At 45.2% G+C, this 26,039-nt stretch overlaps 1 protein-coding gene across 2 annotated transcripts in view; it reads left to right on the forward strand.

Moving 5' to 3' along the window:
• The first annotated feature begins 1,315 nt into the window (after nucleotides 1–1,315).
• The window catches only part of PLEKHM3 (pleckstrin homology domain containing M3), an 80,329-nt gene continuing 55,605 nt past the window's right edge, over nucleotides 1,316–26,039 (forward strand). Inside the window, exons 1-4 of one of the 2 annotated variants that reach the window (XM_036386833.2) lie at nucleotides 1,316–1,389; nucleotides 1,890–1,968; nucleotides 10,806–11,662; nucleotides 18,561–19,496. In XM_036386833.2, the coding sequence (XP_036242726.1) occupies nucleotides 11,005–11,662; nucleotides 18,561–19,496 (1,594 nt within the window). In that variant the 5' untranslated portion in view covers nucleotides 1,316–1,389; nucleotides 1,890–1,968; nucleotides 10,806–11,004. Of the gene's footprint in view, nucleotides 1,390–1,889; nucleotides 1,969–2,327; nucleotides 2,375–10,805; nucleotides 11,663–18,560; nucleotides 19,497–26,039 lie in introns of those variants that run through there. The other variant, XM_036386832.2, reaches the window with a different exon arrangement.

Here is a 26,039-nt window from a genome sequence, read left to right on the forward strand (position 1 = left end):
AAATAGCTTCTATGTAGGGAGTCAGTAATTAAAACGTGTGAAAAAAGGCCACTTTTTCAGAGGCAGTGGAAGACTGGTGGGTTTAATGCTCAGCTGGTATGAGCTGTCAAGTCGGTCAATGGCCACAATAAATGGGCATCGCTCCTTCCACATTATGCCAGCAAAGCATGCGCCCAGAGGGTTGTTGAGACTTTCCCAGTTTGAGAAGGAGGTTTGGATTCTTGTGAGCAGGAGCCAAATTTAGGAATACATGGTGCAATGATCTGGTCTTTGTATGATGATTCTGGAGTATTCCTGGAAGATGTTCAGATTGAAGGAGCGAACTTGGTCCTGCAAACTGTCCCACAAGGAGAGCAGCTGTTTCCAGTATTGCTAAGGGGAGACATTTTTTTTCCCTCTTTCAACACAGTGTTGAAAGTAAGGAAAAAATTACATTTGACACATTCCAAGTAGCAGGAAGATGAGTTCCTCTATGTCTTTGTCATATGGAAAAACAATGTACAATTTTTTTACTCATACAGGTAACCACCATATGGCTCCATGCACAGTTCAGTGTTGGGCCATGTGCTGATGGTTGGTGAGCAATGAAGACAGAGCTGGAAGTCAAGCTGTGAGGAAGGTTCTGATAGATAGCCACCACTATGTCTTTAACCAGTATATCTTACTGGAAACAGCTTGTGATTTCATGTTGAGGGACAATTATATGCTTAAAAATGAAAATTGCGGAATCTGAAGCTTGTATTCTGAAAGATATATATAGTAATAACAACAAAAAAAATTTTCAAAGGTTCCCATTTCTTCAGAACTGAGAGTGTTTTTCTGCAGCTTTGAAAGATAGTGTTGATATTTGGGTTTTTTTTCCTCTCTCCATTGGCACACAGACTGCAGGGAGAAAAATATCTACTAGAGAAATCAACTAGAGGAATCAGAAGCAAGGAAGAGAGAGGTTTTTTACAGTGCACATTGCCTGCTTTTTTCCCCTGACAGCTGTGTCCCCCCTGGGTAATGGACCAGCATGCCCTGTGCACACTCTGGTTGGGTCTGAAAGGAAATGTTTAGTTTGTAACTGGAAGAGAGGGAAAGTTCTGGAATACTGTCAGACACAGGAGTTCTAGAGAGTCTCTTTCCTTCTGAGAAGCCCAAGAGATAAATGTTTAAGTACCATTTGACAAAAGGCTGGATAGTGATAAATAACATGGCAGGTAACGATACTGTCTTGTCCTTTGTCGGATCTAGGTGGATACAGCTGAATTGGAATAAAAAAAAATCCTTGACTGTTACCCAGTGAAGAAGCCATTCATCTTTGGGAGCAGGACTTGGAATGCATGGTGGTCTAGTAATATGTTATTTTTGGAGGCCAAGATTAAATAATTTTCAGCCAGATAACGGGTATTTTATGTGTCAAAGGCTCTCATTTATCCTTGCTGTCACTGAAGTGAGATAACCCATTCAAATACTACTTAGTTAATTGTGCCAGTTGGGTTTTGCAGTATACACTAAATGGTTATGTGTGAGGAGATGAAAAACTACTGGTGGAAGCTGACCTAACTCCTGCCTTTTGCTGTGGATTGTGAATCTGCTTGATGGATTCAGTTCAGCACCACTTCAGCACTAACCTGGTCTCTGCTGCTCAGCACAGCACCACTGAGTCCCCAGTGGCCCAGCCAGTGAGACACCACCCACTCCTGAGCCCAGATCTGTGCATGGTGCTGGTGAGAGGTGGTCTGTGTACACAGGACATCAAAATTCAGGTGCATCCCTCATCCAGACGTGGCTAATTCTTGCCGTGAGGTTATTTTTACAGACCAGTACTGCCGGGTGGGTTGCCATGCTACCTGAAACAAGCCATTTGTAATTGTCTTGAAAGTCTTTGTTTTCCTTGGGAACAGGTTCTGCTGGAGATCCTTTTGCTGCCCTGTGGCGATATGGATTCATGCACCACGCTGCTCCTGCAGCCTTCGCGCCTAGGTGAGCGAGCCCGCCCTTGGGACTGCTAAAATCCCGTTAGGATTTTGCGTTTCCCATCTCTCCTGAAGCCAAGTGCAGCTCCCTGAGAACCTCGGCTGCTTTAAACTTGGAAAGGTGGAGCTTTACCCTGGGTGTTTATACAGGAAATCTGTGGTTTTCCTAGTGCTGTGTTTTAAGGGGAAGTGAGACTGGCGGGTTGCCGGGGCGGGCGGCCGCGATCGGCGCTCCGCGGGCGCGGCGCTGGCGGCGGCAGGAACCTTGGTGCGCGGAGCCGTTTCCCGCGGCGGCCGGGACGGCTTTGCGGCAGGACGCGGCGGCGGGAGGGGCGGCCGGGCAGGGCCAGCGCGGGCCCCTCCCGGAGCGCGGGCCCCTCCCGGAGCGCGGGCACGGCGCGGCCCGGCCGCAGGTAAATAAACCCTCCCTTCGGGCCGCGGGCGGGGCGGGGCCCCAGGGGGCTGCGAGGCTCCCCGGCCCCTCCGGGCGGGCGGCCGGGCCGGGCTTCCCGCCGCCTTGGCCGCGCTGCCTGCCCGCCCGAGCGTGCGGGGCTGTGTGCGAGGGCCCGGGCGCGGCCGCGTTCGCATTTCTAGCACAAACACGGCTGTAGTCCTGTGCTCGTCTGGAAGGACGTGTTCCCCTGTGCATAAAAAGGCCCCCTGCTTTCGTTTTCCTCACCCGGCTCACGGTCTCATCAGGAATTGGGGTGCTCCTCGAGTCAGACTCCAGGATGTGTAGGCACAGGGTGCTGACATCCCTCTCTGTTTAATAGCCCAGAGTGTGACATAATGCCGTGGTCTTACCTTGCAGTAAAATTGCTTCTTTTAAGGAGCAGGCACCCAGACACAGCCAGTGGAGTTACACCTTGTGGGATCAGATAGGCCTGATAGGAATCTGTGTTATGTGGGAATGAATGTGTGCTAGCTGGAGTAGCAGCAGGAATGCTGGGGTCACTGCAGCCTGGGGTGAGGTGAGGGAAGAAACTCGGGTGTACGTTTGTGTAGGGCATCATGGCTTGCTCCTGATCTGTTCTGCAAATACGCACAAATGATCCTCATCCTGCAAAGTGGTACAGACAAATCTCACTTTCAGCACTGCATACCCTACTGACTACAAAAAGTCACAGTAGGAGTAAGAAAGCATCTGAGTCTTAGTTGGTCCAATGCCCATACACTTTAAGCAAGAGTAATTTTCGCCTTGCCACTTTTATGTCTTATTCATTCAAAATTAATTCATTTTGGGACTTAAATCAGAAATCTAATGTGAAGCAGAGCACTGTACAGTGGAATGAAAGTTCTTATCAGTCTGTAGTAGCTAGATACATTGTTCCTGCAGGACCTGATCAGACCAAAGCAGGTTATTGCTAGCGTTTCAGTATCTTCAGATGCCTTGAGGTTTCTACAGGGCTTCTGCCAAGATTTTCTGTAATGTAGATGTAGTTCAGGAGAAACTTGGAGCAAGCACTTATACTGGGGAGTCACACAGCTCTGTAGTGGTGCCAGTGGTTACAGCCATCCCTCAGGGTTGGCTGCTGTGACAGGGCTGCCAGGACCTGAGCATTTGGGTTGCTGTGGTAGGTTGCCGAACTTCAGCATTATTTGGATCAGTGCTTCTTCTCCTTCTCCTGCCGATTTAGGTCCAAAGCACTGTGGTCCTGGCTGTTTGAAAAACAAGAGAAGAGCTTAGATTGAGGTCTGAAAAGCGGCTGTGATTAAGTGCTGTATTTCCCTCAATGACAGCATGCAACTGCTAACAGTTACAGGAAATCCAGGTCTCTCTGTAGAGTGGCTTGTCCTGTCCCAGCTGATTCTTTGGGTGCCGCAGCTGGAGAGAGGAGTTAGCTCCAGCTGCAGATCGGGGCTACTCAGAAAGCTGTACAGTACAGATTTGGATGTCAAGTGTGTTTCCTTACACCTGTGCTGGGATCTCAGGGAAGAAATGGTCTTTTGTGTCCTTGTGGGAAATGGTGTGTTTCTTCTCTTCTTTTGGGCCTCTGGGGCAATGCAAGCTGTTATTCACAGCTATGTTTTTTACTTCTGTTCACAGCTCAACAAGGGCAAATTGAAAGTGTCTTAATTTCTGAAATTAAAAAAAAAAAAAAAGTCAAGCATTCAAGGACTATCTTTCCTCTTCTGCCTAGTCCTAGAAAATGTGGAGTGAGGAGGTACCTGCAAAATTTCAGTTTGCATTAAGTAGAAATGTTTGGTTTTTTTTAAAAGAAAAGTGTTATTTCACCTGACAAAGTTGCTCCACATCCTATCAGGAGCCAAGCTGCTCCATAGAGGCAGATACAATTAGAAATATTAGACTGAGTCACATTTGTTGTTTCCTGCTTGTCTGTTTCCTCTTGTACTGGAGGAGCTTGTATCACCCCCCTTGGATGCCCTGTTCCCTGACAATTTCTGGACTCTGTGCTGAATTCAGGAGGTGACAGGGTGTTTTGTGGTGTCTGTGTGCCTGGCAGAACAGGCAGTGTTCTTGTAGACAGGACAGTATGTAAAATCCAAGTTACACCACTTTAGACAAAACTGGAATTTGAGCACAGAAATCATTCAGTCCTTTGGGTTGTTATTTGAGAATACAGGTGTGTTTGGGACCACAGATCCACATCTAGGGCCAAATCACTGCACTGCTGTGTTCTTTTTGTCCCTGTGGATTTTGCAAGGTCAGGCAGCCACCAGGCAGAGGGTTGGTCTGGGCTTCAGTCTGATGTGACCTAAGAAAGTGCCCACGTGCTGATGGGTTTGGCTGGCTGCAGCCTGGGCTGTATGTCACCACCAGCTGCTCCCCTGTGGCCAGTCTGCTTGGCTTTTTGTTCCCTCCCTTGTTAAAGTCCTTTATCCTTCATCCCAGTCCAGCTGCTGAGGTTTTTAATGGTTATTCATCCCCAGGAAGTGACACAGCCCTTCATTACTTGGTGGTGCTCCCCAACCAGGAGGGATGTGTGTCAGATGGCTGCAAGGCAAACAGTGAGTGATAACGATCTTGGGAGAGCTGTCCAGCAGTCAGTTTCAGGAAAAGAAATCCTTCTGGTGGTCTGTCTTCCTCCACTCCTGGGTGCTCCTCAGCCTCTGGTCCCAGTTTGTTCTGGTGCAGGCTGTTGTGCTCTTTGCAGCTTAGTATTTCTTGGGTTTTGATCAGTGTTTCCCAATGACAGTTAAAATTTAAGATAGTGTATACTGTCAGCACTGTTTATTGTGCATTGCTGTGTGCTCATCACTGGGTGAGCTGTTCTGGAGCTGTGGTGTGTTGGTTCTCCACACGGGGAGGATGCCTGGGGAGCTGCCTTGTTAAAGGATGAGATCAGCAGCTGGGAAAAATCTGTGCTGCACAGAGCCAGACTCATGTGCCCTTGCTAAGGGTCTGCTTCCCTTCACAGAACGTGGCATTCTTCTCACTTCTTTCTTCAGTTCAAGTTTTCACAGGTTTTTTTTGTTTGTTTTGTTTTCTGTAGAGGAGAAGAGATCACAGCTTCTTTTAGCTTGACTGTAATTAGGCCCCAGGTTAATTGCAGCTGTTCCTGCTGTTTGCCTCTCCGTGGGTCTAGCAGACAGGATTTGGGAGCTCTTCTTCATTGATAAATGTTGGCAGTTAATTTCATCCTTAAGGATAATGAGACTGGCAAACAGGTGGGTTTGCAACATGCAAATGGTTAAGTTTACATTCAGGTACCCTCTGCTGACCCTATAGCCAAGCATTCCTGACCAGGGTGTCTTTCTGCAGTTTTTGTGAGTTTTTCCTGAGTATTGTCAGTTACTTTGTGCAGGAATATCAGTCAAAAGATATTTCTGTGAGACATTTTAAAGTTGGGATATTCTAAAAAATTCAAGTAATGCATTTCTCAGTTTGTCCTTTGGGGAAAGAGGCCTCTAGAGAGAGGCTTTAAAAATGTGATCTAAAGACAATTGCCCAGGTGATGTTGAACCAACCATTGACTGTTATATGGCAACCTTTTGAAATTGTGGTTCCCTGTATATGAAAAGTTTCTTGTTTTCTGTTCTTTGTGAAGCACTGTAAATTTCCTCCAGTCATTGAAATGTTGAATCTAACAAGCTTGTCTCACTTGCTCTGTCTCACTTGATGTACATGACAGTACATCATCTGGGGCTTAGGAATCACTTGGGAAAGGCTTGCCTTGTGCCACGGGAACAAAATACAGCTAGGATCCAAGGGAATGTGATAGTTTGCACAGGGACAGTGTCCCAGCTGATGCTCACTCTCTATAGTTGTCCCTTGTGAAATTCTTCCTTATCAGTTGCCTCTCCAGGATGGGTGTGACAGACAAGCAGGAGTGCAGCCTTCAATTGCTGCTCAGAGAGCTGGCCACTGCACTGCCTGGGGCTCATAACCACTCAGAGGGGCAGTGTCTTGAACCAGGACTCTTGCAGGACTCTTCAGCTCCTTTGCAAGCACTTTGTGCCAGTGATGGGCAGAACTGCATAGGCAATGCTAAAAGCTGTGTGTGTGACAGTCACCTGTGCATCCTTGTTCTCTCTTCTGTCCACTCAGGTCTGCCCACCTGACAAATAGAGCTCAGCTTCTTAACTATTAGGTAGCTCCTAAGTCATCAGCTTCATAGCTTCTTTCAGGGATTCTGCCCAGCAGAGCCTGGTTTTCAAGGACTATCATTGACCTAAGTGTGCCCTGTTTAGATTCAGGGCAATACTTGTCTGATGTGAGCTACAGAGCAGGTCAGAAATCCTTGAAGTAGCAAAACTTGTAGGTTGTGATTGTTTGAAGTACCACTGGAAGACATTGAGGTCACAGTGTGAGGTTGCTCAGACTGACAGGTAGAAAAGCTCAGTAGGTACTTAGCTGTGCCAGCCCCAGTGGATTGCATTCAGAGACACTGCATCAGCCTCTTCTTCAGATGTGTTCAGACCAGATTTGTCTGAAAAACACATAGCCCATGAACTGGACTGTAGTGGTCCAGGCCTACAGCATAACAGAAGTAAAGCTCCTTAGGCTGCTTGAATTTGCTCTGCTACCCAATTGTTACTCAGCTGAAAGAACCTCTGTTTTCCTTCTTGGCCTTGGAGTTTCAGCCCACAGTTGTAATGCAGTGTGAGAAAAGCAGAGCTGGTTCCGACAGAAGGTTCCAGTGTATTGGGAAGGGGATAGGGCAAGCTCCCCAGTGCCTGAGGCACTCCTGCTCTCTTTGCATACTGGTAGCTTGTAGAACTCCTCTTGTGCTCTTGAGATAAAATTCTCAGAAACCCTGATCTTTGCTAGGAATCTGAGCTCAAGAGTCATTAAGAATCAATGAGACTTGAGGGACTTTTAATATTACCTGTCTTTGGCTACCTTTTACTGAGAGCTCCTGTAGTTTATGCATTTCCTTATGAACATCATTGATAGTTCCTTTCTGATTCTCTCTCCAAATACCAGAGGAAAGGGGAAGTCTATTTATCTGTTGTGTATCACTTGTTGTGTTAAGCATCTCTGTTATCTGGAAGAGAGGTAGGAAGTTCTCTAAGCACCAAAACCAACAAGATTGCTTATCAAGTTGTGGGAAGTCTCCTATTGTTCCTTTCTGCTTTTCCCCTCTGCTTCACAGCATTTTCTGTGCTTTTTAAATTTTGCCATGCAATGCTTGGGTATTTTCCATAACCCACGAGGATCCAGAAAATGTATCAGGAAGTGAAATGGTCTCTTCCAGTGTATGTTCCTTGGCATTTGTCATTCATGACTTTTCTCTGTGTCAGACTGTGCTGTCACTCAAGTTAAGCCCATGCGGCTTCTCCAAGGGAGGTAATCTTTAGTAAATTGCACTTCAGTGTCTCATGTGCTATGACCAGTAATCCTTGCTGTTTACCTCAGCCATGTGAGTGATGGGGCCACTATAAACTTGTGATAGTAAAGACTTCTCGTGTTGTAAGTGCACATTAATTATGTGACTGCTGCATGTTCATGCTGGGCAGATATACAGAAAACTGTTTTTCAGCTGCTGCAATCCCTGTGTCCAGCAGTTTTTGCTGAGTACAATGCAGCATGTTCCTTAATCCTTTTTTCACTAAGACCAGTTCCCAGGGGCCTGGATGAACACAAATCCAAGCTTATGGCTGTCCATAGCTTCATCAATCTATAATAGTTTGGGCTGATGCTTCGTTCTTTCTCTCATATTCACTGCCTGAGACTGAATGTCTTTGGAAAATTTAAGGTGTTTCAAGAAACAGTACATAAAGCCATACATTTTATAGTAACTTAAAAGGAGTTTAACTTATCCTATTGTTTGCCTTTTTTTACCCTTCCCATGAAGGAAGTGATTTTCACTGCTTCCCTCCTGGAGGAGATTGTGATGAGCTGTTTACTGCAGTGTCAGAGTTTCCTTTATTTGGCACCAAATCCATGCAGGCATCTCAATTAAATTTTTGTTGAGTGCTGCTGTCAGAAAGTGCCAATTTTTTGCATTTATGGAGGATATGTAATTGCAGGATCCCAGTGCTAGTGGGAATTACTGGCACAACTCTTTTGGTGGTGTAGTGGGGGGATGAGCCTGCCACCACTGATGTCACCTTTCACATCTTTATTGAGCAGGGCAAACAGACTAGTTGGGAAGGTATGAATGCTGCAGTTTATGGACTATGTGATAGAGGGGCCTGTCATCTTCTCATGACCATGTGATTCAGCATCCTCCTGGCTGTGAGGTCAGTTTGTAGCTTGGCATCACCACACTTGGCTGGCTGGCAGCTCCAGTCTCACAGGATCCAGAGAAACGTTCAGCTGCTTGAAGCCTCCGGCATTTAAAAATGAACTTGTTAAACGTAAGTGTCAATTTTTATCCCTTGCTTTCCACCTTTCCTAGGGACTTAAAGAACAAACCAACGTTGTTCTGCTGTCACTAGAATGCTGCAGTGGCATGTCACAAGCCCTTGTGGAGTGATTGCCGCTCCAGTTGCGTGAGGGAGTGAGTGCAAGGCTGCATCCTCTGCCAATCCCCCATGAGGCAGCATCTTTGAATGGACCAGGCTGTAGCCTTCACCGCAGGCCTGCGGTTATGTTGGTGCTAGTTTTGTTCAAGTGAATGCTTTTTGCAGTTTGCAACTTCAAAATACCATTGTTGCTGTAAAAATATGTTACAGAGAGGTGTAGAGTAAGTGGACAGGTTGCACCACCTATGTCCCTTAGGCTGTTCCTTGAGCTCCCAAGCTCTGTGGTACCAGGGAGCAGAACACTGTTCTGGGACTGCTGGCAGGACTGAGCTTCAAGAGTAAACTCAGTGCTGCATTAAGCTGACAATGCAGATGTGCCCAGGATGACTTAATTTCCTACTGCTGTCAACTGGCACAGTTACACAGCTTTGCAAAGAGTCTGCTCCCAGACTGTTCTGATTTGAAATAACTCCAGGTCTGTTTTGTTCAGCCCTCTGGTTGTAGTTTTGTCTCTATCTTCGGTGTCTTACTCTGTGTTCACATAATTGAAGCTGTTCCTACCCTGATTCACTATGAGTCTAGCAAAGTGAATCCTTGCAAAGAGTTAAGGGGAGAAAGATCTCAGTGTGAAGTCTTGATGTTCCAGAGTTGTGTATGTGATTAGTTATTGCCTTTGAAAATTACTTAGTTGAAGTGTCTTTGTGGACGTCATAGTCTGAACTGCAGATTCACTGGGAGGGAGGGTGAGCTGCTGCTTTTGAGCACAGCTGTGTCATGGCTGGCTACAACTGAAGCAGGGATGGGAGGAAGCCACTGGGGGATTGTGGAGGAGATTGGTTTATGCTACAGAATTCTGTGCCCCCTCCTTTTGGGATTGCTGGCCGCCGTCCTCTCTCTGGCTTGCTATAGTAAAGGGTGCCTGTTTAAGCAGCTTTCTTAACAGAAGTTAGGCTAAAAGACTGTTCTGGATTCAAAAAAACCCCACCTTAAATAGAAGTATTATCTGGTTTTGATGCTGTTTAGTGGATGTTTTTTCCTGCTAAGCATAAATCTTCATGGGTCCTGGTAGCACTTCAGCAGCATTTACAAGCTAATGAGCTGCTAATTATCGGCCCAGCCCAGCTAATTAGTTTTGTTAAGAGTGTAATAATCTAGGTAGAGCTCTGAGCTAATGCAGCTTTGCTGCTTCTGGGACTTGAGCTGATGTGTTCAAAACTCTGACTTTCAGCTGTTCTGCATGTACAGGCTCTGGGTACTGTGATTTGTCTTAGGAGACTTGAGGGCTGTTCTCCTGCCAGCACAAATGCCCAGTCTCCAGGTCCCAAGAACTCACAGACATTTGCCAGGTTACCCCAATTTAAACATACCTACTGTGCTTTTCCCTTCAGCATTGCAGCACTGTGGATGGAGCTTCAAGACAGCAGTAGACTTGATTTATTTGGCAAATGTCACAGTTCTGTTCATGCAGATGGGTAGGCAAGGTAGCTGCTGTAAAACTCATGTTGGTCTCCATAAAATTGTGAGTTCAAGCAATCTTGGACAAAAAGGCAAACTATTTGGGGCTGGTTGGCCTATGTTATGACCCTGTAGTTTATCAACTTTTTCTTAGAAAAAAGAAAGGGAGTGAAAGGGCAAGGCCTAAGAGAAACTCTATGAAGCATTCCTTAGGTGGCTACCTCTCAATGCAGCTTTCTAAAGCTTGGTTAACAAATGGTATTGCTTTGGTTTCCCATCATCTGGTGTCCCATCCTGCTCTCTGCAGCTTTCCAGTTCAAAAAGTGATCATACAGAGTGAGCAACAGAAATACAAAGAGTTTCTTCATATGCAGTAATTTTGGTGCCAATTGAAGGAGAAAGTTAAATGAAGGGGATTATGACTGCAAAAGGGGTGATGTGATCAAACATATTTGATCAAACATATTTACCTGGGAATAGACTCTTCCTGATGTGATGTTTTGCATTTCTTTACAGGTACTCTGCATCCCTATGAGCTGTTCTCATACAGCCATAGCCCACTTGGTCAGTGGGTGTTAGATCTTCCCTCTGAAGATAAACTGAGTTGGTTACTTCCTACCACTATGGGTTGGAGTTGGTGACTGTGTTTGCCCACCATGTCCAAGTTAATGGTGTGCCAAGGATAGATGTGAAGCAGGTTTTTAGGTCCATATTGATGTGGTATCTTCTTAACGCATCGCGCCGCCTTGAGCCCACAGCAGCACAGGATATGGAGGCTCTTGAAGTGGATGACATTAGCCCTGCCTTGGAAGTGACTGAAGACTTTTTCAATAGTTTTGATACTAAGCTTGAAAACATTGTGCAGCCCTCTGAGGTGTATGGTGTACAGGAGGTCCCAGAACTGGTTGGGCATGAGGTGTTTGATCAGATAACAGAGAGCAGGGAACTGAGGAACGTTGCCTCCTTAGCCAAAAGCAGCCTCATCTGGGATCACTGCAAAAATGGCCTCTTGGAAACCAAAGCTCAGACAGTGTTCTCTGCCAAAGACCAGTGCATGGTGCAGAGGGGAACAGCTGCTGACAACCTTGCTTGGGCAGGGGAAGGGGACACCACAGCTTTTAATATCTTCAAGATCTGCCAGCGGCGGAGGGATAGGCCTCGCTCAGTGAATGACATCCTGGTGCAGAATGAGGAAGCCTCCATGTTCAAACCAGGTCACAACAGGTCACGCTCTGATATCAGCCATGTGAACTGGAGAGTGGTCTTCACAGGCACCTCTCTGCAGCAGCCACCTGCACCTGGTCAGGACAATAACTGTGCTCTGCTTTCCTACCTGGCACTAACCAACGGAGAGGATATCCAAGGAAACACAGGTTTGTGCTGGTGCTTTGTTTGTGTTTGTATGAGGAGTTTCCTATCTGATTTTAATATTTGTCTTGAAAGAGGAGCTGAATGTTAAAAAATACAAAAAACCTACTCAAAATTCAGCTGTGAGGTAACTCTTAAGAGAAATCAGTATGGCTCTTTTGTCTTTGATGTAACTCTGTGTGCTTGCCTAAGGATAATTTTTTAAACTTACCTTGATTTCTGTTCTTTTTATAGTTTAAATATCTAAAGTTGTTTTACTTTTTGCTTCTGTCCTGTTCAGTTTGACTCAGGACAAAATTATTTATTTGCTATGTATTTCTGATCATTTCCTTGAATGATTTCCCAAACTTAAAAAAAGCTTTGAATGTTAAAGCTATTGGGAGAATGGCAAATCCAAACAAAAGCACTTTTCATAAAGTGAAAGAGCAGCCATTAAAAAGAGGGTGTACAGAGCTTTACTGTAAGGCCCAAGATCTCTGCTCTCTTTCTTTAAATAATGCTGAATTTTCAGTCCATAAGCAAGTAACAGAAGCTAAAGCACTCAATTTGTCAATATTAAGGCGTTCCTGCCAGCATAGTGTGGGGCACAGGAGGCGTTGTTATCAGATTGAGGCAGGCATCTCCAGTGAGCCATATGAAGCGGTGTTTCAGCAAGTGGTATTCTTCCTTTTCTTTTCCCAAGCACTGCACTGAAGAGGTGCTCAGGGCTTTGGAAACACTGACCCAGTGTCTCCATCTCCATGATTTATTTTGTAGACGCCAGCAATGGGCCAGGCACTTACAGAAAGGAACAGCAACTAGTGCCACAAAGATTTTTGTAATCTAAATAAAGGTAGGGCTTAACTAAAAATCAAGGGATTGTCAAAGGGTGCTTGTATGCACATGGTGGCTTGACTCCAGTTAGGAATAGGTGGCCTGTTTAGGGTTAAAACAAACTTTTTCTGTTGGGTTTTCCAGGTAAGTCAGCTATACTAGAACATGGAGAGCAGGTGCCTAAATGTTTGTGTGTGGGGAGAAGTGTGTGTATAAGTATATATAACAGGTAAGTATGTTTAAGTGTATATATGAAGTGTATATATAGGTAAAACCACATAGGTTATTGTGTTATAGTGTGACATATTTGCTGTAGCCCAAAGAAGGGTGTTCTTGGTTGACAACGGCAAGTGCACCTGCTGTTACTTTTGTCTAGGGAGATACATTGCTTCTTGTAGAGTGGAGTTCCTGTTCTGTATCTTTCTGTGGAAAGGATGCAGAATAGAAATGCACTCTCAAGTCTGGAGACAGAGCTCTTTGTTTTTGTCAGCTGTATCCTGGGCATCTCCTGGGTCTGATGTGTAACAACTTCATATGCTCACAGAAACTCCATTAAAATGGAGCCATTGAAGGTCTGTACATGTCCCTGAGAGTGTTTTAAGCTTAATCTGTGATTCTGTGATATGAAATTCCCATGGACCCACTTCTCGAGGTAGTCAGTGCTCGCTGTGTGCCCTCCCAGAGCTTTCTCTATGGAATGTTGGAAGGCCAGGGGTACCTTTTTTGAGGAAGGAGAGCTTCTGTGCTCTGAAAATATCCTTTTTAAACCTGTTTCCTTTACCTGTTCTGTTCAGCAGCTGTGCAGGTTTTACAAGGTAGCTGTGCTATTTCTTCCCTCTGTGTTTACAAGAGAGCCTCACCAAGAGTTGCTGCTACTGTGAGCTGACCTGAAAAGAGAAGTGCAAAAGCAAGAAAGTAGGTTTTACAGACATGTGTCTGTGGCTACTAATTATTCTCCAGAAAAGACTGAAGAATGTATTTAGAGATTGGATAAAACCTGCTGCAGTTGTTGAAGGGGTCATAGTGGTTGCATCCTTAGAAGACATCCCTTTTCAGAGTTTTAATCCAAATTAAATGAATGCTGTGAGATACTGAGAGGACCTTCAGCAACTCTGTCAGTCCTCACTGCTGTAAAGGACTTCCCTCTGGAGCCTGCAGAGGTCTCCCAGTCCTCCAAAGCTGTCCCAGTTACTGCATATATGAACTCTTCACTGTTTCTTTTTTCCTTACTGTCATAGTGTACCCATTACTGTGGGCTTCTCTCTTCCTACTTCTTGCTCTTTTATAGAATCATAGAATCATTTAGGTTAGGAAAAACCTTTAAGATTATCTCCTCCAGCTGTTAACCCAGCACTGCTGATTCTACCACTAAACCATAATACAAATGAAATGACACTGAATCCTTTCCATGTGCTGAGAAGAGAAAGAAAAGGACCTGAAAAGAAGCTGTGCCTTTTGGGGCAATATCTTTGGCCTGCTGGTGAAAGAACTCAAGTGCTAGAAATAAACCTATGGGGTACAAGCAGGAAGGAGAGCTAGCAAAGACAGAAGTTGTGAGTAAATTCAAGGCAGGCTCTTGTATTTCTGGGCGTGTGGCCTGGCAGACAAAGAGAGAATACTGCTTCTGTAATATACAGTGAAGCAAGGCTTGGATTTTTAAAACACAGTGTTTTAAACACAGCATGGCTTGATGGCCATGTGGGTGTTATTCAAACACTGCCACTCCTGACAGTGTGGGTGCTACAGTACTTTTTCCAGGTAGCTGTTTTGTTTGCCTGCTGTGCCTGTGAGCTTGGAGAACTCTAGAGCTGTCACTGTGTTGAGCACCTGCACACTGACAAACTGAAGGATATATATCTGCAGACCCAGGTGGGAAAACAGGTGGGAGGAAAAGACTCTATTTTTAAGTAGGAAGATAGTGAACATTGTGGATCTGAGGCACAGTTTGTCCCTGATCAAGCAAATCCCACCAAGAAGGTGACTAGCCCAACCCAGTTTGAGAGCATTTTAGGTCCCAACCATGTTTTGTAAAAATGTTCAGTTTTTAAAAATCCGAGAGGAAAACTACTGGCAAAAACTCTGTCACTTACACTCATCACTTACTAAGCATTAGAGAATTCAGAGAGGAGTGCCCCCTCAAGCTCCTCACGAACTGGGCATCTCTGCTCCTGCTCTTTTCCAAGTTGCTTGGAATGACTGTTGTCAGAAATGCTTCAGTGGTGGAAAAACGGAGTAAGCTTTCCAGCCATGCCAACTGAGATGCAAGTACAGTTAGTTGTTCTGGAGTGTGCATCTTCTGGACATGCTGATACAACATTTGGTCTCTCTATCCGGGGTGCTGGTTGCGCCAGCTAGCCCAAGTGTGGCCAGTGGTAGGTGGGCGCTAGGCTGGCCTGGTTTCAGTGCAATGTGCACGGTTCCTATCTGGGACAAGGGGGCATTTCCCAATGGAGAGGAGAGATGCTGAGGAAGATATTACTCTGTCCCAGCTGCTGAGACTCTCTTTGTTTTTCTCTGCCTTCTTCCACCTCTTTCCTTGAAATTATAACTCCAAATGGCTTAGATGTGAGCCATTTACTGTGATTATTTCCTTTTTTTTACTCTTCAATTTACTCTGCCTGTCTCCATAAGGAGGAAAAGAGATGCAGTTTCTGTTTGGAAGGTGGATAGAGAGATGGTACCATTTGCTCTCTGAGTAAAAAGGTATTATCTGGCACAGTGCATGTGGAAGAGATAAAGGAGCAGAGCTGTGAGATGTGTGTGTATGTTCAGCATATGAATTCAACCTGTCTCTGCCAGCATCTATTGCCCTGACCTCAACAATACGAGGCATTTGAATGTTAATCAAGGTGGCTGCTGGTTCTGTCCAGTTTGAGCAGAGCCATTGGAGCCGATTTCACAGAGCTTGAAGGGAAGGAGTGGGGTGAAGGAGGGAGAGGGGGGTGCCTCTGTGAAAGACAGGGAGAGATAGCCTTTCTCTAACTCAACAAAAGATAAGCAAACCTGTGTGTGGATGAAGGAGGGGTGGCTGGGGGAAGGTTATGAGTTGTCTTATTATGGGAGAAGCTTGAACAGTCATCTGTACTTGATGGAAGTGAGAGATTGCAGTTGGAGCTGCAGAAGCGCTGCCTCCCTGATTGGATTAATAGAAAGGGAAGATGACTCTAGAATGGCTGTCCATTATCTGCACTACAAAGGGATTAGTGTGGGTTTCAGAGAAATTAATGGCTTTTGAGTTAGTGCAGAAATACTAATGAATGTCAGGGCCAGAGATGTACGATGAACAAAATTGGTTCTCTTTCAGTGTGTCCATGTGTGTGCACATCTATCCATTTGGGCTATCAAAGTGTGCTTTTTCTCTACCCTTTTGGGTTATAGATTAGGCTTTCAGTTTTCATATTTAGCTGAAATACCCTCGAGTAGTTTATTGATATGCAAGGTATAGTTATACTGACCTTTTTAGACCTAGTGCCAAAATAGCAGTTTTTGAAATAGTTGTTATGGTTTTTGTCATATCTGCAGGAAATCTCTCTAGATGAAGTCCTTTGAGCATGGAGCTAAATGCAGGCTCTGTTCTGAGTATGTGGGTAAATGGGGAAGCTGAGGCTGGGCTGTCAAGGTGAAACCCAAGTGCCTCTTTTTTGTTAGGGTGGCTGCAAGGTAGCATCCTTCTCCTATTTTTAACCCCCATGAGATTTCCATACCAACATTAAGTATATCAAACAATTCATTTTCATGTATGTTCATTAAGTTTAACTGGAGCTTGTCTGCTTAATCCTTATAAATCCTTAAAAGCTGGTCTTTGCTGAAGTGCTAGCAAAAGCTTTTACACTGCTGCTATTCTGAGTCTTTCTCTTGCCCATAGAAGAAACTGAGAATTAGCTTGCAGCCAAAGGGAGGAGCATCTTCTTAGAATGAAGGGTACAGCCCAAGGTTGCCCCAGTTGGTATCAGAAGCCCCTGGACAGTAAGTTCCTCAAATACTCATGAGTCCCTGACTCTCCTTGTGCTCTAGGAGGACAGACAGACAGACTCACCCCTTATCGAGCAGTCTGGCCAGCAATCTTGTCCATATTAGCTGGGATGCCCAGTACAGATGGGGATGTAGTTTCTATACAGGCCTGGTTTTGTTTCTAAGCTTCATCCAGTCCAGATGTTTCTGTTCTCTTAGCTCTGTGTTGCAGGCATCTTCAGTATACTCAGAGATGATGTCTAAAGCTTGTTAAGAGTGTGGCCTGTTAACATAAGTGTAACTGGTTAAGCTGAGATGCTGAAAATGTTTTATGCCTCCAGCTATCCCTGTTTCAAAGACTGTAAAGGCTGTCAACCCCAGGGTGGAAATATTGAGTAGACCAGCTCTTGTATTGCTGTGGTCTGTAGTGCTGTGTTAAAGTCAATTGATGCTGATTTTGTTGTGACCTAATTTGCTGGGCAGTGGATGAGGAGCTGTTTCCAGGTCGCTACCTTGCTCCTGTGCCAGGAATAGCACAATTAGAGGCAGAAACCTTAACTTGTGTCTGCTAATTCTGTTAGTCAGTCAAGACTCAGCACAGGTACCCTTAATGGAAGGGTGAAGTAGAACTCAAATGGGAGTTTATTCCTCAGGCCTGCGTTGTTTTGGGGTGCCAAGTGTTACAGTTGGTATTACAGTGTAGCAGTGAATGCCTCTGAATTTATACCGGGACCAACAAAAATTGCCTAGAGTCACATGCCTAGCCCAAGGTGAAAATATGGATCTTGCCTGTGGTGGCTGAAGTGGTGCAAATCAGATTGGAACAAATTTTGTATGGAAACCTTTTTTTAAAGCTCAGAAATGCTTTAGATAATTGATTTTAAATTTGCATCACTTTAGTGCTTGGAGTGATTTGTGCATGGCTGGTGTTCTGTGGATGAAGAAGATTCCCCTTCACTTTGCCTTGGGCTGGGGTTTGTGATCTGCTCCAAAGCACCTGAAGTGCTGAGATGCTCAGATGTGTGTGTTTGAATCCTTCTGGGCAGCCTCTTACTTTTCATTTTTGGTCATATCTGCTACTCCTGAACCTGAGTCTCATAAATCAGCAAAACTCTGGAGTAAACAGAGCTGCACAGAATGTTCTGGTCCCAGGTCATGCTGGACTGTGGTAGGAAACTGCTGTGTTGGGCACAGGTCTGCATTCACTGGGTTAGGGCAGGTGCCAGGTGCTGTAAGTAGGGCTGGCAGCAGGGCTGTTCCAGCAGCCCCTCCTCAGGACACAGCTGAGCCCACAGGTGGGGCCTCTTTGGCTGAACACATCCCAGGAAGGGACAGCACTGGCAGCTGTGTCAAGAGCAGCTGAGGGTCAGAGGATGAGAATGTGCTCCAGCCCCTGGGGAGAACGTGGTGGAGCAGGATCTCCCTGCAGGCCAATGTAGGGACCCCATGCTGGAGAATGTGGAGATTTCCTGAAGGAACTGTAGCCACAGAGAGCTCATGCAGGGGGACATTTAACCTGAAGGACTGAAGCCCCTGGAGAGGACCATGCTGGAGCAGGGGCAAGGTGTGAGAAGGAAGGAGCAGCAGAGAGGAGCTGACCAGATGCCACTATGCCTTTTGCCTCTGAGCTGCTTAAGATGAGGGAGGCAGAGGTGGTGTGTGTGAAAACATGAAGTTGAGCCTGGGAAGGAGCAGGAAAGAGAGGGTAAGGGGTTTTTAATTTGAATGTGTTTTTCACTGTCAAAATCTTATTTTAGCTGGCAATAGATTACTTGATAGTATTGTCCCCTTCTAGACTAAGTTCTGGGAGACCTGCAGTATTTTGTTGCTCTGCCATTGTCGTCCTGGATAATTACTTTCTCAGGAAAATTGCTCTGTTTTTCTGTTGCTCTGTTTCTTTGTTCCTTTTTGTAAGGTGTTTTGATACCTCTGGGTAAAAAAGTGCTGTATTCTTGGTGGCTCAAAAGTAGAGTTAGTACTTGTGTTTAATAATTATAACCTATTACATGAAGATTCTCTCTGTGATCCAATCTTCAGATATGCCATGTATGGGTAGGAGAGATGTAGAAGCCAGAATGATGTAGTACTTTGAGACAATTAAAAAAAATAATTGTAATATTCTAATTTTTTTTCCTCCAGAACACAAGACAGTGTTCTCAAATCTTCTGAAGAAGGGATACTTGGAAGTCAGAAGAGACAATGACAGCTACTGGCAAACCTGTTACGCTGAACTCTCTCAGTACAAACTGTACCTGTATTGCTTGGACAGCAGCGGCAACCAGACTCTTCCCACCGTGTATCCACTCATGCGTTTTCAAAGAGTGGCTGTTACTGGTGGCATGGAAACCAAGGTGGTGGACACTGTCCTGTCAGACAGCTCACAGCTACAGCTGAAGGCAGAGTCCTCCTGGGAGACTTTGGACTGGGGACAGAAACTTTGGGAAGCGGTGCATGCTTCTGGGCCTGCTTTTACAAGACAGCAGGAGAAACTGGAGAATGTGCCAAAGCCTGAAAATAACAGTGAGCTTTCTCAAACTAATGGAGTGTTAGAGAAGCCTATGGAACTCTTCCTATCCATGAATTTGACTGAAAACACTAAAGAGTACCAAAATATTCTGAAATCAGGGACTCTTTACAGACTAACTGTCCAGAATAACTGGAAGGCATTTACTTTTGTCTTGAACAGGTCTTATCTCATGGCATTCCAGCCTGGTAGGCTTGATGAAGATCCCCTGCTGAGCTACAATGTGGATGTTTGCCTGTCAGTGCAGACAGATACTCAGGATGGCTGTGACTCTTGCTTTCAGGTCATTTTTCCCCAGGATGTGCTGCGCCTGCGCGCAGAGACGCGGCAGCGGGCCCAGGAGTGGATGGAGGCGCTGAAAGCAGCAGCCAATGCTACCCGAAGTTTGACTCAGAACCCACAGGTCACGCTCAGGAGCAAGCCTGGAGATCGGCCCTTTGGGAATGACCTCAGAAAGAGCAAGAGGCAGTCTGTGACCACCAGCTTCCTGAGCATCCTGACCACACTGTCTCTGGAGAGAGGGCTCACAGTTCAGAGCTTCAAGTGTGCAGGTGAGCAGCCAGGTTGTAGCATCTGCACATACATCCCCTCTACAGGAAAAGAAAATCACTGGAAAGAGCACGTGTGTGTTTTAGCAGCTCAGCTGTTCCCTGCCTCTCACTGTGGCTGTAGTTAGCCTTTCTCTCTGTCAGCTGTGGAGGAAAGCCTATGGGATATTCAGAGGTTCATCTGCTTTTGATCATCAGTGCTGAAACATTAGATCTTGCACATACACCATTATATGGCCAGGGCTGCCTTGCAGGGTGGCTGAGCTGTTTTCTTGATTCAGGACATTGTAAAGGTGGTGCAGAATCAAAGGGGTCTGAATTTGTTGTCTGACTCTAGTCCTATAGGGAAGATCATGGTTTTTATCCAGTTTGGGAAGGAAATGACAATAGAGAGAACATGTCTGAATGCAGTACATTGTCATTTTACTTTAGTAAGGGCACCTGTTTGGAGCAAATCTGGGCACCTTATGCCTAAACTATGGTCTCTGACTTGCTTTTGTTACACTCACTTAGAAATTGTCAGCTCAAGCAGAAGCAGCTCTTTTGGAGACTTTTTCTCTTGTATTATGGGAGCTGTGATGGCCCTGCCTCCTCTCCATGCTTCTTTGGGGTGTGGCTCTTATGTTGCTCTGGAACACGATGACTCTAGGGAGTATCTGTTTGGGCCCAGGACCTGCTGGCTGCCCTGAATCCCTTTCAGGGGAGACCTGGGCCCTAGAAGTACTGGACTGCCCTCAAAATTGTCTGTGGGTGCAGTTGGGTTTGTCCTTCTCTGGTAGCCACCTGCAGGTCATGTTCCTGCTCATCCCTCCACAGTGCATGGCATCCACCTGGCAGCTGGAGCATCATGGAGGTTGGCATCATTGCAGTTAATGATTTGGTTGCTTCATCTTCTGACTGAGGTTCAGGAGAGTTACAAGTGAATATTTTCAATTACCTGCTCAAAAATAGGATCAGGCGCTGGGATGGCAACAAAATGCGTGTCTCCAGTGTGAAACAGGTTTTAGTCTTGCTTTATGTAGTATGGGAGCAGATGTTTCTCTGGGAAAGGGTGGATTCCCTCTCCCAAACATGGGGCGATTAATATCCACTCATTCGTGTATTCCCCACAAAGATGAGGTGCTCAGACCAGGGTTGCATGGTGTTGTTTCCTGATGCACCTGAGACCCAATACTCTTGTGGTCTCCTTTTAGTCTACCAAACTGAACAAATGTTCTTGTGCAGAGAAGCTCTTCTTGAGTTGTTGTGGGTCTGTGGGAAGCTGGTCACTGGAATTCTGTGTTCCCGAGGATGGGGATTCACTGCACTTTCTGCAGGAGCGATTCCTTTGCCATTCCTTAGGGCCGTCTGGAGCTTGGAGCTGTTACCATGGTGCAGAGAAAGAAATAATTTTAGTTATAACTGGGAGAAACTGGGGAAGCTTGTTTGGCTCAGAAAAGTTTGTGCAGAGGAGGCACAGGGCAAGCTGAGCGTGTCTCGCTGTTCCTGCTCCCTGCAGGCAGTTGTGCCGTTCAGCATGGGCTGCTGTTTAACCTGAGGGGCCTGCTGTTGGTAATTACGGCTTGCCGGCATTGAGAGCGGTTTTCCCCTGGGCTGCTGGGAGGGGTAAAGCTTGGGGAAAGATGAGGAGGGGGGAGGAAGAAAAGTTTTGCTGTGAATTCTTCAGCCATTTAGTGCAAATTCCTGTAATTACCGTCTTTGTGTCCTGTCCCAATGGCACATAATACAGCAGAAGCCTTTCCTAATTGAGACCTTACAGGAGGTACAAATCCCTCCTTTGTTCAGCCTGACAAATTAGTGCCAGAAAGTGGCAAGGTCCGAGTGGGAATCAAAGGCAAGCAACACAAAGATGGAACTTACGGCTACAGTAATAACCCTCTCTAGTTCTGCGGGGGTGGGAGGGAAGGAAAAGTAATGACCAATGAAAAATGAAGGGTTTTTTTGTTATAAATTCCCTTGACATGACAGCACCTCAGGGCTGCTTTATTTATTTAGGAAAAGCGATTAAATAGTAATACAACAGGGCAGACCATTGTCTCTCGAGCTACCCCCCTTCCTACAGACCCCTGCTGCCTTGGCTAATTGATTGACAATGAACCTCTGATAAAGAAGGTTGCTGGGAGGACCTGATGGGGACAGGCTTTTAAAATTTATTTTCTCTTTGCAGTCTTTGTGGGGTTCCCCTCCGTGGTTTTGGTTTGGTTGTTTTTTTTTTTTTTTTTTTGTTTTTTTTTTTTCCTGTTTGAAATGCTCTTGGCATCCCCCTTTCCTTTTCTCCCTCAGTAAAAGCTTTTTAAGGAATTGGTCCCAGACAAACAGCTGATATTCACAAGCAGGTAGGGAGGAATGTGGATGTCTGTGCCTCGCCATTGACAGGTTTATCTTGGAGTCTGGCTAGCACTTTTCAACTTGTGATATAAGCCAGGGCAGTGGTGTCAGATGTAGTCATGGGGCAGGGAGGACAAAGTGTTGATACCCTGGAGTCAGAAGGGCAGTTGGAAAAAAGTTGTCTTTTGCTTGATCAGCAGACACAAAAGCTTTTCTCCACATTTCTAACTTTGTTTGACTGCAGAGGGCAGGGCATTACTTGTAATTTGAAAATAATGAATGAACAGACCACTGATTAGCAGTGGAGAGGCAGGGAGTTTATAAACCCTTTTAATTTTGTGGCCATTGTTTATATTTTTGGCCTAGAGAAAAGCTTCTAGGGAAAGGTAGGCATTTCTCCTGGAGAAGTTCTCCTGGAGGTCTGTAAGGAGCAAATATCCCCAGGTGCCCTTCACTATCATTATTTCTTTGTCACCTTTCTATAGATGGGAAAGACAGATGGCCTTTGCCCTTGCCTCCTGTTTTTGCATAGCTCCTGTTCTTTTGATGGCTCTCTTGTTTCACCTTTTGTTTTCTTTCCCCCTGTCCTTTATTAAAACAGACATTTTTTCCAGAGAAGTCAATTGTGTCTGCCAGGAGCTCTGTTACTTAGACAGCAAGTCCTAATGGATGTGGGAATTTCTGCCTTCAGGAAAATGTGCTCTGCACGCTTTCATTTGTCTGTGTGGCTTTCCTTGCTCCTCTTCTAGGGTGCCTTCTGTCTTTTCCTCCCTGCTTCTCCATGTCTCCTCACTTGCCAAAACGATAAATACTGCTATTAGGGCTTGAATGACTTGGCTGGCTGAGCTCATCACTAGGTGCAGAGAAGCCAGGGTTAGTAAATGTGCTATTTCCTGAGCTTGCAGCCCTGTCAAATGAAGCAGCAGGTGGAGAGCTGTTGTCTTTCAGGGAATCATTCTGCACCGAGTGCTGTGATCCTGTGTGTAGCTGGGGGACAGCCCAGTGCAGCATGCACGGGTCATGCAACCTCTGCTCTCTCTCAGTCCCTGTTGCAGTAAAAATAAAATTCCTTTTTTTCCCGCCCTTAGTGAAAAGAAAGTATTTCCTAATAGATTGCAAGCCAGCAAGTGTAATTTAAAAACAAAACAAAATAGTCATGTGCAATGTCAACTTTGTTCAACTTCTCAAAAAGCCTTACAGTTGAAACTTCTCAAATACAGATAGTTGAGAAGCATCCTTGAATTTAGCAAATATTGAGTGAGCTGTCATTACACCCAACACTTATTTTGTAGCATGTCACTGAAATAAAAATGCTAGAGGATAAACCTAGAAAATGCAGCACAAAAATAAAATATCATAAGGTCCTTTAGAAGGTTTTTAGCACTCCTGTCACATTTTAGTTCTGAATAACCATTGTTCTCACCTGTCCAGGGTTTTTAGGCTTTTAGGATTGTGCTTTTTCTAAGTGCTGTATTTATTTTGTGCTTGGTTTCATTTCAATTGATCTCTTTCTTCCAAGGCTTCAGCAGCTTTTTACCTTCCCTGTATTTGAGACTCTGTAAAATCCCCTAGGAATGTTTTGCACTGTAAAGGTTTTATTGTTTAGGTATCTTCACTTTAGGCTTTAGTCTTCTAGTCTTGTATGTGACTTTCAGGCCCTATTTCTATTCATTTAAAAGTAAAACTTCCACTGCTAGCAGTGGGATTTCTAAACCAGCTGAGCAGAAAAATACATGGTCTAAGTTAGTATTTGGAAAATGTACCATGTTTAAACAAGGTCACTGACTTGTAGGGGGAGGGAGGAGTGGGGGGAGTGTTTCCAAACAAGGGTGACTGGAATTTGTGTAGCAGGGAGCACTTTATTTGCAGTGGACCTACATGTTTCAAAACACGAGTTTGCTGGGCCACAGTGCTTTGCCATATGACAGCTCATTTTGGACAAAGATTGGAAGATATCACATACTTGGGTGGATTAAACCTGTTTATCAGTGATCAGTTATGATCACAGAGGCCGTTTAGTCTTCATTGATAAGATGAGTTCCTCAGTGCACTTCTAGGATGGCATGACTAAAGGAAGTGACAGTGAAAACTGTCAGCTTTGTCTGGTAGAAGTTGGGTCCTTCACCCTCCTGGGATTTGGCTGGCACCTCCACAGAGTGAGATTTTCTTCTTCATGGGATTTGGTTTGGAGTTGGCCTGCTGCTGCCTGGAGTGCAGTTTAGGTAAGTACTTGATCAGTTCGATGCCTGTTCTGCGCCCTCATGTGCACTTTGCAATCAGCTGGTGTTTAACTGACTTCTTTGTCTCAGCCCTGCAAGAGGAACTGCTGATACAACTGTTTTGGCTGATTAATCTACATATTCCCCCTGGCAGCCTTGAAGGGTACCTTTCCTGCCTCTGTGGGGGTAGGTGGCCCCATTGCTCTAATCTGTCCCTGTCAACAACTCTGTAGGCCTTCAGTACGTGCTAATTTATTGTACTATTGTGAGCTCACTTCTGCTGGGTGTGAACGTGTCTCTACTGTAAGCATAGGCTCTTCTTGGCTGTGCCTTGTTTCTTCCTGGCTTGTGGGTGCTAGGTATGAGTTCCACTACCCCCAAAGAACTCTTGGTTGTCTGGGGACCTTTTTGGTCCACTTGTTGTATGAAACTAGTCTTGAGGGATCTTCTGGCATAGAGTTCAAAGAAAATAATCCCCAAACCAGGCAATCTAAATGTCCAAGTCTCACCTTTGTTGAGATGGAAAAAAGCTACATCTGGACAAAAGGAAGTATTTTTCAGACCTGAAAACTCCCAACACTTATACACCATCCCCATATTCCCCACAGTTCTTTTTTGGAGAACTCAGAGTTTCTTCATGAATTGTGTACAAGAGAGAGCTTTATTTGTTGGGCTAGCACTTTTTAAATCAGTTAAGCCAGCTTTTGCTACTAAAGACCTTACCTTCCCAGAAAAGGGACAGGCATCTGCACAACACCTTCTCTGCAGTTGCAGTTTCTACCAGGTTCCTGAATTGGTTTGGGCCACAGCTGTTAATTTAGTTTCATAAGAAAGCAAAGATTATGTTCCAATGCTGTTTGCTCAGTTTTACTCTTGCTCCATAAAATTTGGATCTACCTGGCTGTTCTAAGAAAAATTTAACAGAGGAGAAGAGGTAGCAGAGATGCGTGCATCTTGGAGGTGTCACAGAAGCCAGCATCACAGGGAGCCCCTCCTATTGCTGCTGTGGGAAAAAAAATCCTGTGAAGTGCACTCTGCATTGTTTGGCATCAGAACATCCTTGCAGATGTGTGGCCCTGAGGGACAAACACTGAAGGAAAATGACTGCTTTAGGGTCGTTCCACTGCTGCAAAACTGAGGCATTTGTGTGTGTGTTGGCAAGGCTCTCCCTCTTCTGTCACATGCCAAAGCAGTGTATTATTGCAAAACTATTGCATGTGGATCAAATGAGGGGCAACATTAAAAAAATTACAGAACAAACCAAAGGCCACCTGCTAGGAAGGGTTTAGATTCTCAGTGTGACCTTCTGCAACATCTGTAGTCTCTGACATGTACCTGTGCTGTGTAAAACTGGATAGTTCATGTGCCCAAGGCAGTGCTGTGGTAGTGGTGAGTGACCAAGAAGAAATTCAGCCAAATAGCATTGGTAAAAGTATGTAACCATACTTACTGCACAGTTGCTCCTTCTGTTAAAAGGAGATACAAAACCAGTTGTGTATTCAAACAGAAACAGAGCTGGTTATTCCTAGGTATGCTAATGCTGTATCAAATAAATGAAGCTTAGCAAACCAGGTAGCCTTCAGTGTAAGTCAAGGAGTGAGCAGTGCAGGGGTAAGTGGTCTCCAAACTAACTGCAGAGCAGAAATGAAAACTGGGTTAAGTAGAGACTCATGTTGCTAACCTCTTGCTGACCTGGCTGAGGGTGTTGGCAGCAGTGTTTGTTCTGATCACACAAATGGCTGGCCTGCTCTTTGCTCTGTTCTCTGGTCTGCCTTCTCAGTATGTAGAACCAAGTATGAATGTAATTGACTCTATAAGTGGGAATGCCATTATTATTTATGCTTACATTATCTCCTCACTTCTAGCTGGCAGGCAGGCTTCAAGAGCTGGCCCAGAGAGTGTATTCAGTTCCCATTCCTGACCCAAGAGCTGGTGAATTACTGAATCCTACCAATAAGCCATTTCCTGGTAGATCCCATTTCCTTCTGTCAGGGAGCAC

This window comes from Molothrus ater, chromosome 7 (assembly GCF_012460135.2).
Source record: "Molothrus ater isolate BHLD 08-10-18 breed brown headed cowbird chromosome 7, BPBGC_Mater_1.1, whole genome shotgun sequence".
Classification (NCBI taxonomy): Eukaryota; Metazoa; Chordata; class Aves; order Passeriformes; family Icteridae; genus Molothrus; species Molothrus ater.